This window comes from Scatophagus argus, chromosome 11 (assembly GCF_020382885.2).
Source record: "Scatophagus argus isolate fScaArg1 chromosome 11, fScaArg1.pri, whole genome shotgun sequence".
Lineage (NCBI taxonomy): Eukaryota > Metazoa > Chordata > Actinopteri > Scatophagidae > Scatophagus > Scatophagus argus.
The window spans coordinates 22,993,023-23,007,440 of record NC_058503.1 but is presented as its reverse complement, the minus strand read 5'-3'; the positions used below and the strand labels follow the sequence as shown (position 1 = coordinate 23,007,440).

The 14,418-nt window shown below is 50.3% G+C and overlaps 1 protein-coding gene across 1 annotated transcript; it reads left to right on the top strand.

The window, feature by feature from the left end:
* Positions 1–801: 801 nt before the first annotated feature.
* LOC124066968 (ribosomal RNA processing protein 1 homolog B-like) lies at positions 802–10,122 on the top strand. Its single transcript, XM_046403898.1, has 16 exons — positions 802–1,096; positions 1,349–1,431; positions 2,306–2,363; positions 2,461–2,546; positions 2,709–2,770; positions 2,856–2,985; positions 3,311–3,375; positions 3,559–3,761; positions 4,095–4,204; positions 4,643–4,740; positions 5,373–5,392; positions 5,495–5,641; positions 6,702–7,804; positions 8,040–8,204; positions 9,208–9,274; positions 9,749–10,122. Exons 1-16 carry the CDS (start codon positions 970–972, stop codon positions 9,964–9,966), a joined length of 2,742 nt encoding a protein of 913 aa, XP_046259854.1. The 5' UTR covers positions 802–969; the 3' UTR covers positions 9,967–10,122.
* Positions 10,123–14,418: the final 4,296 nt, after the last annotated feature.

The window sequence follows — 14,418 nt, the reverse complement described above, 5'->3', positions numbered from 1 at the left end:
AAATCCTGTACCGCAGTACTAATACCACAAGGTAAAAGTACTGCATCCCGCCTGGGTGAAACGGGACAAAGTGCTCAGTGGGCTCACACTTCACAGCGAGGACCCTCGAACCGACACAAACCCGGTCCGCGTTCAGACGGTGCATGAAATCCTCTGACCGAAACTGTCACACATCCTGTCACTGGACGGACGTCTGGTCCAGCGCAGGAAACACCTGCAGCCGGTGCCCGTCTTGCTTTGTCTCACCTGTACCCTGTTACCATGTGCAGGTGAGTGGATGTCTTAGTGTCCAGGGTTACCGACACTGCATGATGGCCTGCTTGTGGCGCCTCCCAGAGAGGACACGTTGGAACAGGTTGAGTCCAGGATGTGATGGTCAGGAGGACTCGGGAGAAGAATAACTCCTGGCCGCATCCGGCGTGCTTTTCACTGCAGTCCAGACTGTCTGTTGCGGTCTGTTCCCGTCCTGTCCAAGCCGGACTGTGGTGGCAGAGGACAGACTGGATGATTGCAGTGTATTGCTGGACCAGCAGGTCCTGAGGCCGGTTGAGTCCTGATGTTGGACTCCAGACTTCAGTCCTGGGAGGACGTGGATCCCAGGAACCACACGAGTCAACATAATTTAGGGTTGACAGGAAAGTTTTCTGCAGTGGTAGCCAATCTACAGTTTCACATAGTCCTGAGACCGGGATTTACTAAGACCTGGATTTGAGGCTCCCTGCCCCCCCTTGAGTACACCGGTGTCAGAGTGAAGCTCGTTCCTTTAAACAGTTATTCTATGAACACACAGCGTGTGTATGTGCGCGTGCGCCAGATGCTGCCCCCTTGTGACGATGTGCGGAACTACAAGATGAGAGATGTGTTGGTGACGTCATCAGTCCGCGCCACCAGCCGGAAACGTGTGGAGCAGGCGACAGAGCGAAGCGAAGCGGAGTAGAGCGAGGATCCTCCACGTGAATCGGTGTGAACATGGCGTCGGTTCAGGAGCCAGAGGTCCAGTTCGCACAGAGGTTAGCCTCCAATGAGAGGCCCGTCCGGACCAAGGCCATGAGGAAACTGAGGAAATACGTCAGCGTCAGGTCCCAGAAAGCCACAGGTGAGCTGAGCGGTACGCGTTAGCCTGCTAGCTCCGTCATAGCCTGCTAACACCGGCTCAAATGCCGAACCAGCACTGAATCCAGACTGGGTGAAGTGAGAACCAGACTGTGGTGGTTATAGCACACTGGGTGGTTTTCAAAGCAGTGCTGTCAGGTTAACTGGTCTCAGTCTGACGTGTTTTTCTTAAGTGCTAGCTAGTGCACACGTGTGGAGCTCGTCGGACCGCTAATGAACTGTCTCCTGTGCACAGGTGGCTTCACAGGTGACGAGCTGCTCAAACTGTGGAAGGGTCTCTTCTACTGCCTGTGGATGCAGGACAAACCGCTGCTGCAGGTACGCCGGGCTCACAGACCCGCACGGTGGGAGGACGTAGCGGTCAGGGTGCGCGTCGAGCTGAACAGGAAGGCTGCAGCAGCCGGGGAGGGAACGAAAACGTTTCTCCGTCTGCTTCAGCTTACTGCAGTAAACCTGCCAACCGCAAAGCACACAGAAAATAAAATCTGTTTAATGAACCACGAAACGGATCACTCTCTAAAGATGCTGCTCTTAAACGATCATCTGAAACCTCTGAGCAGACCATTCAAATGAAGGTGTGTGTAAGGAAAAAATCCTTACACACACCTTCATTTGAATGCCAGTACAGAAAAGTGACCTGAGTGACCCCGGATGGTCCCTGAAACCCAGCTTCTCTATATATAGATATATAGGTATAGATATATATAGCTATAATACAACATCTCATTCATGTCTGCTGGCAGACTTGCAGCAGATCCTCACGTACCTACGAGATGATTTTAAAGTTGTTTTACTGCAGTATTTTTAAATACTAAAGTCATACCCAACACGCCTGCATTTCGACTCAACAGGAAGTGTGTTTACAGGCTAATATTTGCTCACAGATTAAAAAAAAAAAGCACATCTGCTAAATTTTAAGACCGATTTTGAATCCCGAAGGTCCTGCACAACTTCTGAGACTCTCGATGTGCCCAGCAGCCAGAATATTTAAGAAAATAAAACCAGCGATGGACATGAAGTGACTGAGAAGAGGGATGTCGGCTAGCAGACTCCGGTTCCTCGTGGGTCTTTATGAAAACCTGCTCAAAGTCACGAAGGGGAATCTGTGTGCGTGTGTGGTGGCGTTCAGTCGAGCAGGCTCCTCCTCCCTCGGGTGGCGTTTCATCCCCTCTCTCCTGTTGTTCTTCCTCAGGAGGAGCTGTCGAGCCAGATCTCCGGCCTGATCCACTGCTTCCAGGACGTGGACGGACGTAAGTGTGATTTCATGAGCTTCGGTGAGAGCAGGTGAATCAGGTCAGGCACGCGGGCCCAAAGCCGCACTTCTCACGATGCCGATGTTCCCCACAGAGTTTTTATACCTGGAGAGCTCCCTGCAGACCCTGAAGAGAGAGTGGACCGGCATCGACCGGCTGCGGATGGACAAGTTTTTCCAGGTGAGCGCGAGGACAGTCCTGGCTTTGCTGCTTCGCTAACTTCACGGCCTCCCAGGATGCACGTTCACACTTTAATGATTTGATTTAAATTTTAACAAATGCAGAGTTTTGAGTGTATTTCGACATGAAAGGTGAACATCAAACTGTCTCCGTCTGTCGCAGCTGGTTCGCTTCATGTTCAGGCAGACCTTCGAGCTGCTGAGGAGGAGGAGCTGGGAGAGCAGGTATTGCATCAAAACGCTGCCTTCAGAACCTGGCGCTCAGGTGTGCGTCTGCTTGTCTGAAGAGTCTCTGTGTGTCTGTCCTCAGTGTGGTGTCCCGGTTTCTGGAGCTGCTGAAGGCTCAGATCCTGCAGGCTGGCAGCGCAGCACCCAGCGGGCTGCAGATCCACATCCTGGACCTTTACATGACTGAACTGGCAGCTGTGGGCTCAGCGGAGGTACGGCGCCGACACCTTCCTCCAACATGTGTTGACTGACAGGAAGTTGTTTGCCGTTTGTGTTTCTGAGGTCCGGCTGTGGTGGTCTGATGAGATGAGGAGAAAGTTATTGAATGGCTGAAAATGGTTGCACAGGTTCAGCGGCAGGATATGTTGGGATGCTGATGGGGGCTTAAAGGAGCAGTTCACCCCAGAATCAGGACTACACATGTTTCCTCTTAGCCTGTGCTGCTGCTTGTCCATGTGGACAGCTGTGGTGAGTTTTGGAGGTGTGGGCTGTAGAGGTGAAGCTGCATTGATCCTTGTGTTTCTTTTCTCCCCACAGCTCACAGCTGAGCAGAACCTGATCTTCATCGAGCCCTTCTGCAAGACGGCAGCCAAAACCAAAGAGTAGGTCCTCACGAGTTCAGCTTCTCTGTCTTCTCCGAGCCACAGCCGCTCACATGAATGTTTGTGATGTGAATCTGATATTTCAGATGTGCGTGTTTATCCAGATGTGATGCAGCTGGTTTTGTGTCCGTCCTATCAGCTTGTCTGATTGACTGGTGCTTCTCTTGATGTCCGCCTCTCCAGCGGGACTCTTTTCAGGTCCATCTGCAGCAACATCTTCAGCACGATTATCGACCAGGCGCCCTTCGCCATCGAAGACTTGATGAAGGAGTTGAAAGCAGCTGAGGCCTCGGACTCGGACTCGGGACAGGTTTCTGAAGAGGACGAGGAAGAAGAAAAACACGGAGAGAAGAAGAAGAGCAAACCAGGCAACAAGAGGATTAATGGTACACCAACCTGCACAGAAATCCTGATCCGGCCTGGAGTTTCTTGACAGTTTGCTCTATAAAATATCAGAAAATCTGCATCTGCAAAATCTTTAGAATCTGCATGCTAATCAAACCACGCAGGTCAGCTCACTAATTGGCGCCTTCGTTTCTGATTACAAGTTGACTAATCGTGCAAACTGATCTCCGGTCAGCCGTCGGGCCTCTGGCTTCCCGGCTGACTGAGCTCGTGGCAGCTTCAACGCCGCAGCAGACGCTCGCTCTGATGTGCTGCCTGCTGTGGCGTTGAAGCTGCTTTCATGAGAATTAAATTGTGCGTTTTTGTGCTTTCAGGCAAAAAATCAAACGAAGAAGACGAAGAGGATGAGGATGATGAGCTGCTTCACTCGGAGGAGTCTGACACAGAGGCGCCGTGTGACGAGGACTTTGGACCGGTCCTTCAGGTGAAACGTCCTCTTTGTTTTCCTCATCTGTTCCCGTCAAAACGTTGGCTGTTTGATTTTAACGTTTCATACTTCAGAAGTCAAACTCCCGTTTACTGCAACGTGTAACAGAAATGCTGCACATTTTCTTAAGTTCCTCTTACATTTTAATTCTCTCCGTCAGCGAGACTCGGGTCGTCTCGGTTGTTTTGGGTTTGACCAGACTTTTGGTGTCACGATGGCCTTGAACGCACCATGAAAGTCCAAACCAGTCCGTGACAAACGTTCCGACTCGATGGTCGCCGTGGAGAATAATTGAAACGCAGTTTAGCTGTCTGAAAGTGTAGCAGCTGTTTGTTGCTGCGGTCAGAAGAGTTTGAGGCAGCACGAGTCCTCCTGATGGCGGACACGTTTGGTGAATTGCTTTTGTTTCTAATCGTCTGTTTGTGTCTTTGGTAGTTTGACTACGCCGCTCTGGCAGACAAGCTGTTCGAGTTATCCAGTCGGAGCGGCACGCCGAGCCAGAACAGGAAGAGACTCTACCGAATCGTCAGAGTGTGAGTAGCAGCTCCGGCACTGGACCGCTTTAAAGAGGCCCTGTGGTGACTCAAGTTTCCACCTGCCACTTCCTGCAGCAACTCGCGTCTCGTGAGATTTCAGAGCAAGGCGTGTTTCCAATAAGCGACGACTGTGTGCTGTTCAGGTGTCTGCAGTGACATGAGCAACACCAGGACCCCGAACACGTCGTCATGAGCGTAGTTTGCGTAATAATCCTAATCTTCCCAGAGATGTGGACCGTAAAGGGGGCAGCCTGACTCTGTGTTTGCTACAGGCGACTGCTTGAGGCTTGATTTTGCTTTTTGTGCATCTGTTTGTTCTGTTTAACAGCATCGAATGTTTGACGAAGCTGTGATGGAGCAGGAAGTAATCAGAGTTATCAAAGGGGTCACAGCGTGGCGCTTCCTGCTCCGCTGCGCATCAGCCAATCAGCATTCGGCGAGCACGCTGCTGTTAAAGGCTGCCTCTCCGCCTCACTGATGATCCCTTGTTCCAACCAAAGAAAGCTGTTGATTAGATTAGTGTTGGGGTTTTAACTCCGGCCTTCCTCTGAACAACCTCTGCTGGCACCCAAACTAACGTGTTTCTCTTCTTCTTCTCCTCCCTCACCGCGTCGTGTGTTGGCCTGCAGGCTGCGTGACCTGAGTGAAGGTAGGAGCTGGTGATCACGGCGTCTCTGTGCTCACTTTGATGTTTATGAAAGATGTTGGACGTCATCCCGTCTCACTCTGTCCCCTCTGGGTTTCCTCCCAGGCTCCTTCCCTCAGGACGAGTACCCAGAGGAGGTCTCCACAGATGAGGACGACGACATGTTTGGCAGCAGGAAGAGGATGAAGAGGAGAGGAGGTCACGTGGAGGAGGAGGAGGAGGACGGGGCGCCAGCATCCAAGAAAAGCAAAGGTTTGTTAGAAGTTTTATTCTTGAACTTTTCAAATGTTGTCCACATCACAGATCCTCGCCTTCACGTACAGGTGTGTGTGTGCTGCTGTGCAGGGTGTGTGTAGCGGTTGCTCAGACGGACCTGATTGTGGACACACGACCGAAATCTGCTTCACAGTTCAAACTGATAACAAAATGTGAAGAATCAGGTCCCGGTTCTGCACATCAGGCCCAAACAAACACCACAGAGCTTCATCGGTGACAGTCTGACGAGCCGTGAGTCCGCATGGCAGACACGGCTGTCTCGTTACTGTGTGTTGTGTCTCCTGTTCACCACAAGGTGTCACTGCTGCCCCAGCAGGACATGAAGCACAGCGACTGTGCAGCACAGAAACACAACGGAATTCATCCAGTTTCATTGTATGAATTTACTTGAATAAAAATTCTTTAAATTGACTTATTCTAGTGAAACAAAAGTCGAACTCTTCAAAGAATAGATTTTTGTGATGTTAACATTCGACCTGTTTTCATACTGGAATCAATAAGAACCCACTTCACTACATTAAAACGATATCCAGCCCAAACTGCTCCAAACAAGAGCACTGGATCTGAGCACACGAGTATCCTGACGGTCACATTTCACTCCGTCACTGATGCTGTGTTCACGTTCACTGATTGCGTCTCATTTTGCCCCAATCATCCACTTCAGAGAGCTTCATTTTCCATCGACACAGGAGTCAAAACGGCACTTGTCAGGGTCACCAAAGCTGAAAGGAAGTATTTTACACTGGAAGCTTCTTTTTAATCTGATGCTACATGACCAAAGACAACCAGCGTGCAGATTTCTGTTTAAATCTAAATAACAAAACGATTGCATTTAGAATGTGAGGACAATAATCCAGTTCAGAAACCGAAACCACATCCGAGCCGTCAGCATTCAGAATCACAAAACTGAATAATCGGGTGAATTCACATAGCAGCTGGAGAGACTCTCTGAAGTCCATGTTGTCACCTTTCAAAGGTTTCGATGTAATGATACGAAATGTCTCACCTGAATTGATTTGTGTCTCTGCTACTTCAGGGAAGAAAAAGGAGGCTTCGGCGCTCGGCAAGCAAAACAAAGACTCGGCAAAAGATGAACCAGCTGACTTGACCGCAAATAATGAAAACAAAAAGAAAAAGAAGAAGAGGAAGAAGAAGAAGAAGAAAGTGCAGGCTGGAGGTGAAAATGCACAGAAGTCTGAACAGGAACTGATGGGTGCAGTTGCAGACACTGAAGGTGCACCACAGGAAGCGCTGATCTCCGTCTCGTCGGTGAAAGAGGGTCAGTCAGAAACTCTGCTCCTCACAGAAGAAACCAGCCATCCACCCATCTGCACCACCGCCCACCACGACCGGTCTGACAAGGCCTCAGACAACGGGACAAAGGCCTCAGAACTCAAACCAGCAGTGCAGCAGCAGACTCCTGCACCAGACGGGTCCTCCGGAGCTGCCGCCTCAGAGAAGAAGAAGAAGAAGAAGAACAAGAAGGGCACGAAGTTGCAGACAGACGAGTCGCAAGTCAGTGCAGAAGCAGAGATTACACCAGTACCAGTACCCGAGACCGAGCCCACCACCCCCGGGAGGAAGAAAAAGATGAGCCAGAACGGCGAGAGGAAGGTGGAGGACGAATCGCAGGCTAACGGCGTGAGCGTAGAAGAAGACGGTCCAGCAACTGGACGAGAGAAGCCGACGAGTAAGAAGAGTAAGAAAAAGAAACCCAAGGCTGATTCACAGGGAGAACCTGAAATCACATCAGTTGCGGAGGGGCAGTCATCAGATGCCTCCACAGTGCCCATAGAAAAGAAGAAAGAGACACCTGAAGCTCCACCTGCTGCAGATGAAAGCACAGAAACCGCACAGAAGAAGAAGAAGAAAAAGAATCGAGCAGAATCCAAGACTGCAGCGGCGGAGTCGGAAACCTCTCGGATGGCTGATGACAGCGAACCGGTCACCACGACAACACCAGCAAAGAAGAAGAAAAAGAAGTCGTTGGAAGATCAAACCCCAGTGCAGGAGGCGAAGAAGAAGAAGAGGAAGATCCCCGTGGTGTTCGAGTTCGAGGCCGATGAGCTGCAGGCGGCGACATCCATCAACGGGCTCGCAGAGGAAGAGGCTGTTGGCAAGAAAACAAAACTGGACAGCGTGAGTCTTCAGCGGGGTTAGATGGTTGAGAAACAGCCGAGATCATGAGTCAGCTACTTTGCTGTCCTGAAAGCTCAGAAGATGAGCTGTTCATTTAATTATCTCCAACAAAACTTGTTTTTCATTTTGGAATAATAAATCATGATGTCAGGATAAAGAGATTTAATAAGCATGGCCTCTCACAGCTTCCGTACACCGAGACACCAATGACTTTTAAACTGATGTTCCATTTCAGGATGTTGGAGTGTCGGCCACACCTCTGAGCACTAAAAAGTCACAGAAGAAGGCGAAGACGTCTTCGGCGTTGGACTTCATCACGTTTCAGAGCAACGCTGCAGTCCCAACTCCGCTCTTCTGCAGAACCAAGGGAGGCCCCAGCACCCCGCTGTCCAGCAACAAGGTAACAGTGAGGGACAGCCCCCTCATGACCCTCATGACCCTCATGTCCCCTCATGTCCACTCATGTCCACTCATGTCCACTCTGTCCCCTGCCCCTAGCTGCTCTGCCAGACATTATGAATGAGACGGGTGGAAAAGCTTAAGATGTAGAAGTTTGAGCACATGCTCTGCTTTGTGACAGACTTTATTAAAGTTGCAGAGCAGCAGGAAAGCTGCTGAATGTGAAAGTTGTCTGCTGTTGGCCCATGAGGATTCAAGGATTCAGGGAGCTTTATTGTCATTTCACACATGTAGAAACATGAGGTGGAACGAAATAACCTAACCTAATAACCTAAATACTAATGCTATAAATATAAAAACAACAGACCAGATGGCAACAATATTTACAGCAGTATTGCAGAATTGTGCAAATGAGACAAGTGTGCATAATTCTGTGCAAAAGGCAATGTTCATGGGTAGGTGTAAGGGAAGGGAGAGGGAGGGTGGTGTGTGTGTGTGTGTGGGGAGGGAGGGGTGTTAGCAGCAGCAGGGGCTACAGAGGTCCTCCAGAGTTCAACAGGACCATGCAGTCATGCAGAGTTAGCATGTGCGTCCCCCTTCCCCTGTTTCAATGCTGTATTTAGTGTTTGAACAGTAATGACAGGCACACACAGTCACAGTCACAGTCACATGACCAGGTCCTTTACCAGAAGGGTGATCCCATCAGTGATCATCATCACAGAAGGGATGACTGAACACTCGCACCTCTTTGGGCTGCAGTCGGTTCTGTCAGTTGCATTGCAGTTATACTGTATTGTATTGTATTGAAGCTGGTTTAATGCATATTGCTGTCTCGAGAACTTAAACATTAAAACATTTAACACGTATTGTCCCCTGTGGACGTGGTGTCCCTCTTCCTGTGAGTGGGCAGGTGTAGCCGGACGGCTCGCAGCAGGCAGGTAGTTGGCAGCAGCTGTTCGCTCTGATGGTCACGATGTTGTGTCGTCTGTGTTTTCATTCCACAGAAGAGTCAAACTCCCAAATCAGAGTCCAAGAAGGTGACCTTCGGTCTCAAGAATAATAAGACGGCTGGTAAGACTTCACATGATGGACAGAAAGTGTAATTCACGCTACAACGTGGAGGACGAGGTGCAGACTGTGAATCCACAGTGAGCCGTAGATTCACACTCGGCACCTCTGAATCCCAGGAAACAGGAGCGTCTGCTCTAAAAACAGCTTAAGTAGTTTTAGTTGAGTTAAAATCGGTGATGAACAGTTCAGCTTTTAGCAGTTGAGTTTATTCTGCAGCAGAAAGTCAGAGGAGGAATTTGGTCCAAACATCCAGAAGGATCCTGGAGCTCGTGTTCGTGCTGTGAACTCGACCGCAGCGTGAAGTTCCAGTAATGATGCGACATTAGAGCAAACAGTTCGGTCATCAGTAGACCAGTTGATAAATTAGTCACCAGTAATTTAAATGACTGGTTCATTTTAGGGTGAACTGTTCCTTTACTTACCCCACGTAAAACGATCGCTGTAGGAAATGTGACGCGGAGTCTGTTTTTCCAGAGTTCAGGAAGTCTGATCGCAGCCTGCTGGTGAGTCCAGACGGCTCGTCCCGAGTGCCCTTCGACCCCAAGCAGAAACCCAAGTCTGGGGTCTTGAAGTCTCCGGCCACCCCTCTGTCCACCAAGGTCAAGAAGACCCCCGTCGGCAGCAGGAAGACCAGCCTCAGTACTCCGAAGAGTCTGCCGAAAAGACGTCCGGCGGCGGCAGACTTCTTCTGAGCCTCTCTGAACTCTTTAATGGACTGATTCCAAACATCCTGCTTTGGAGACGCACACAGAAGTATTTTCATGTTTATCTGATGTCAGTGTTGCTTTTTGTCATTTTGAGTGACTCGCCTTTTAATAAAGTTACTCATTCCAGGTTTTCCAATTCTATCCAGTTTTCTGTTTGTGTCTGGTCGAGACCATCAGATGTTCATAAAGTGTACCTCTGTAAGTACAGCTAGACAAAGTTATGTGACGTCGTACGTTAGAGTCGGTCTGTCGACGCAGCAGACGCCCTGACGGCGAGCACACGTTTCTGTTGTTTCCTCAGGTACTCTGAGGGACAACCACGACGACGGATCAGCGTTAAAGCTCAGATGAGTGCAGGAAACGAGGAAGCAGCTCGTCAGCCTCTTAGAAACATTTAGTACGAGTTTTGTTTCCCGTACACGCACACACACAAACAAAGAACCAAAAGCAGACGTCGGATCAATATGTTATGTTGCTGCTGATAACTGCAGAAAACACACACAGAAGTGAGACAGAAGTCACAGGTTCAGCGTCCTCTGACTCCAACCACCATACTGCAAACTACTGAAACCTCCAGGCTGATCTGAAGACGCCCGTGAAGTAAAGTGGTGCTTCAGTGGGTGGAGCAGAAGCCTGGAGACTCGATGCCACGTGAAACCAGCCTCCACATCTAAGTTCCTCTGATTGTTTGGGGAGCTGAAGGTGCCAGAAGTGGCAGCCGATTCAGATGCTCTTTATAAAAGTCGTGGATGCATTTCAGCCAGTCGGACCTCCAGTGGATTTGATAAATTCATGTCATCTGCCTGCTGTCCTTCAAGGCGGCAGGAGAAATGAAAAGGCGGTAATCTGCGACCGCTCGGTCGAGATGCTCGCAGGCGAAGGGCTTTTCAGCCTGCGCTCACGTTATCTCCAGACTTTAATCTCTGGACCACTGAGACGTCTCTCAAAACGAGAGTCGGGTGGAGGATCTGAGGTTAGCTGTGGTGCTCGTGTTCCTGTAAATCCCTCCTAAAAGGGAGGACTGCCTGCTTCTTATTGAAGATATGGACGGCGGTTATTGATCTGATACGACATCCCTCTGCTTTGTCATTTCCCCTCGGCTCTTTCCTCCCGCCCACCTCCTTTTCTTCATGTTTCTCGGCGTTTAATTTGTCCTCAGCGGGTGACGTCCTTTAGCGCTGCCTTTCTTCTCGACTGAAGGGGCTTTATTAAGGCTGTGGGAAAAAGTCTCACCCACCGCGTATGATTGCACTGTAATTGAACATTACTTAGCAACGCTGAAGGCAGCACAGTGAACTTCACCATCTGAGTGGACGAGCTTTGACGAGACTTGGCAGCGTTTTCCTTCAACTCGCGCAGATCTTCTGTGAACAGATTGCTGTGCTTCATTTTTATTTTAGAAGACAAAAAAGCATCAGTGCTGATTTCCATTGTGTTATCTCTAACTGCTTTGAGGTTTGCTGGAATCGACTTGTTTCCTGGTTCTGCTTGTGGTTACAGCTGTGAGGTTACATAATAATGTGACACCTTGTTTCAGACCTGCTCACAGCTGTGAGTGTACATAACACCTGGGTATTGAATCCTTTTATTTTTAAATCCAAGAGTACACATAGCTTTAACGTTTCCAGAGATCCACTCTTCCCATCTCAGCCTGGAGAGGCCGAAACCTGTGAGCCTCAGCAGGAAGTCAAGGCGGCTTCTCCCACGTTTTGGATCCTTGTTTAGTTGGACTTTGATTCGGACACGTTCGCCTCGCCTGCTTTTTGGCTCTTGCCTGCTTCTGCTTCCTGTAGGCCTTAGTGGCACTTTTGATTTTGTGAGTGAGATCACTGAACTGCAGGTCTGCATTTGGGTCCTGGTCCTTGTGGTCCTTGTCGTTACCCCGCTGTGATGTTGACATCATCCCTCCAGTGTGTGCAGACGGTAGGACAGTCCGACACCGGACGGCCTGAGTGTCCAAGCTCCTTTGGTGACTTCATTTGGATGAGTCAGAGCTCCTTTAGTTCTTAATGAAATGAATCCAGCTGGTCTGTTTCCTGTTTTATTTCATTCACTTCCTGTCTTTGTGTTTTTCTCACCTTCCCACCTGATTGCTGATTCGTTCCTGCAGTCCGCGTCCCGTCTCCTGTCTGTGTTTGTCCCTCGGTCTGTCAGTTTGTCTTTGTGTCTTGCATCTTTTCCTTGTGGTTTGTTCTTTGTTTTGTTGTGGTGTGTTTGTTGGACCTTGGCCTGGTTTGCCCTGGACCTCCTTCCCCCGGTTTAGACTTTCTCGTCTGTTCCCCGTCTTCTTTGTCTAGAAGCTCGGCGGTCCAGACTGCACGTCGGACCCTCTGGCGAACAGAACCTCTTAACGTTCAGCACATGTGATGAGGTTGGCGAGCTCGGGTTCTTCTGTGTTACCGTCACCAGGACGAAAACATCAGTTAACTGAGCTTTAAAACGCGAGGAGGATTTTCGCTGGCGCCGCAGTCCCCCTCAGCTCCATGTGAAGAACAACATGGCCACGAGGAGAGCGAAGTGTGTTGTGTTTGGAGCTGCCTGACCATCACCTCAGTGGTCCGTGGTGTACGAGGACATAATGAAATGCGTGAAAGCGATGCTCCCATCGTCTTCGTGCACGTCGTCCCTCCCCGTCACCACCTCCGGTCCTCTGCTCTTCACTTTCCCTCCCTGATTGCTCTTTGCAGAAAGTCCAGCATGCATCCCTCAGCTGAGAGAGTCAAAGTAAGGAGGATCTTCTCAGCTGGAAGGACCCGATCTGAGGGGACTCTGCAGTCTGAAGCCAAACTTTGTGGGGGCTTTGATTTTATTTTGTTATATAAAGAGCACAAGATGTTTGAGATCTGAGCAGCTTGAGTTCATCTGTCATCATTTTCGTTTATCCTGAGGGGGTGAAGGAGCAGACAGGAGGCGGATTAGAAAATAAATGAGGGATGAAAACATGTTGAAGCAGGAGGAGGTCAGACTCCTTCACACCTCCTCCTACTCACTCACACACACACACACACACACACACACACACACACACACACACACACACACACACACACACTCTCCAGTCTCCTCAGCAGCGCGTGCAGCCGCGCGTCTCGACGTCGCGCTCTGGTTTTAAATGAAAAGCAGTCAAAGCTGTCCGTTTATTTTTGTCTGACTTTCATCTCGGAAGACTCGATAGGGTCGTGAGGACACCGGAAACGGAGGTAAGGAGTTCACTTCACTTTGTGTGCTGGTTTATCGCGGCTCCATCAGGCTGCTGCTCCTCCGCGAGCTTTGGCGGGATGAGAACGCGAACTCGTCGGGTCCGTGACGCCCCATGCGGTCAGCCTGATGAGCCGTGATGTCCACACCGGAGCCGTGAGTCTCATGTGGAGCTTCTTCCCTGCGGACGTGTCATGTGAAGTGTCTCTGCAGGTGTGATGTTCTGCCGTGCGTCCGCTCTGCTGCTGCTGCTGCTCTGCGCGGCGCTGCCAGCCGCCCGCTGTGAGTATCCGCCAGCCGCCGCCATCAACTTTCTGTGCTCGCTCCCATCTGGTCCTCACCCATCGGGTCCTCGCCCATCGGGTCCTCACCCATCTGGTCCTCACCCATCGGGTCCTCACCCATCTGGTCCTCACCCATCGGGTCCTCACCCATCCTCCCTGCCCTTTGTGCTCATCATTACATGCATGCAAAGCTCTGTGTATCCCCGAACGAGTTAATCTATCCGCTGTGCGTTGCCGTCTCGCGGTTCACAAACCCTCCACAACAGACCCGCGGGTTCGACAGCCCGCATCCGGGTCCCTGTGACTCAGATGTCCACCGGGGTGAGCTGCGGGCTGCTGTCTGTTGTCCAGATGCCCCCGCAGATGGTCCTCACATCACAAATGATCACCCTGGAGTCATTCAGCCCACAGGCCAGCTCCTACTGTAAGGCTCCTCACTGATCCAGGATCAGGGCTGGGAGATGACCACCACAGTAACTGTAAAATACTGCACTTGTGTACAATTTGAGGCACCTGTACTTTCCATTTCCTGCTACTTTGTGCTTCAACTTCAGAGGTGTTTTTTTTGACTCCACCACAGATTCAGGTTATTAATATAAAACACAGTAAGCTGATAAATGATGATGTGAAACACTGACTCATCAGTTTGACTGCAGTAGGCTGATCAGAAAGCTCAGACTTCCCTCAGGTGAGGCCCACCTGCCTGCCCGTCGCTTGTGCTTGTCGTTTTCACTCGACGTTCTCCCGTCTCCACGGCACTGACCTGTCCCAGCCGGCCGAGAGACAGACAGGGAGAGGACGTCGGGACGTGAAAACCTGCAGTGCTGGGCAGGTTCAGCTGTTTGGCTCAGGTCTTGTCGTTCATGCTGTCCTGTGAAGCAGCAGGTTTAAAGTAGTTAAGTGGCACCCAGAGAGACGCAGGAAGGTGAGAAAGTCAACAGACTGCAGGTAATCG

Coding starts and splice junctions, on each gene's coding strand:
- LOC124066968 (XM_046403898.1), top strand. CDS start 970: ATGGCGTCGGTTCAGGAGCCAGAGGTCCAGTTCGCACAGAGGTTAGCC. Junction 5,393..5,494: donor GCTGCGTGACCTGAGTGAAG/GTAGGAGCTGGT, acceptor GTTTCCTCCCAG/GCTCCTTCCCTCAGGACGAG. Junction 8,205..9,207: donor CCCCGCTGTCCAGCAACAAG/GTAACAGTGAGG, acceptor TTCATTCCACAG/AAGAGTCAAACTCCCAAATC.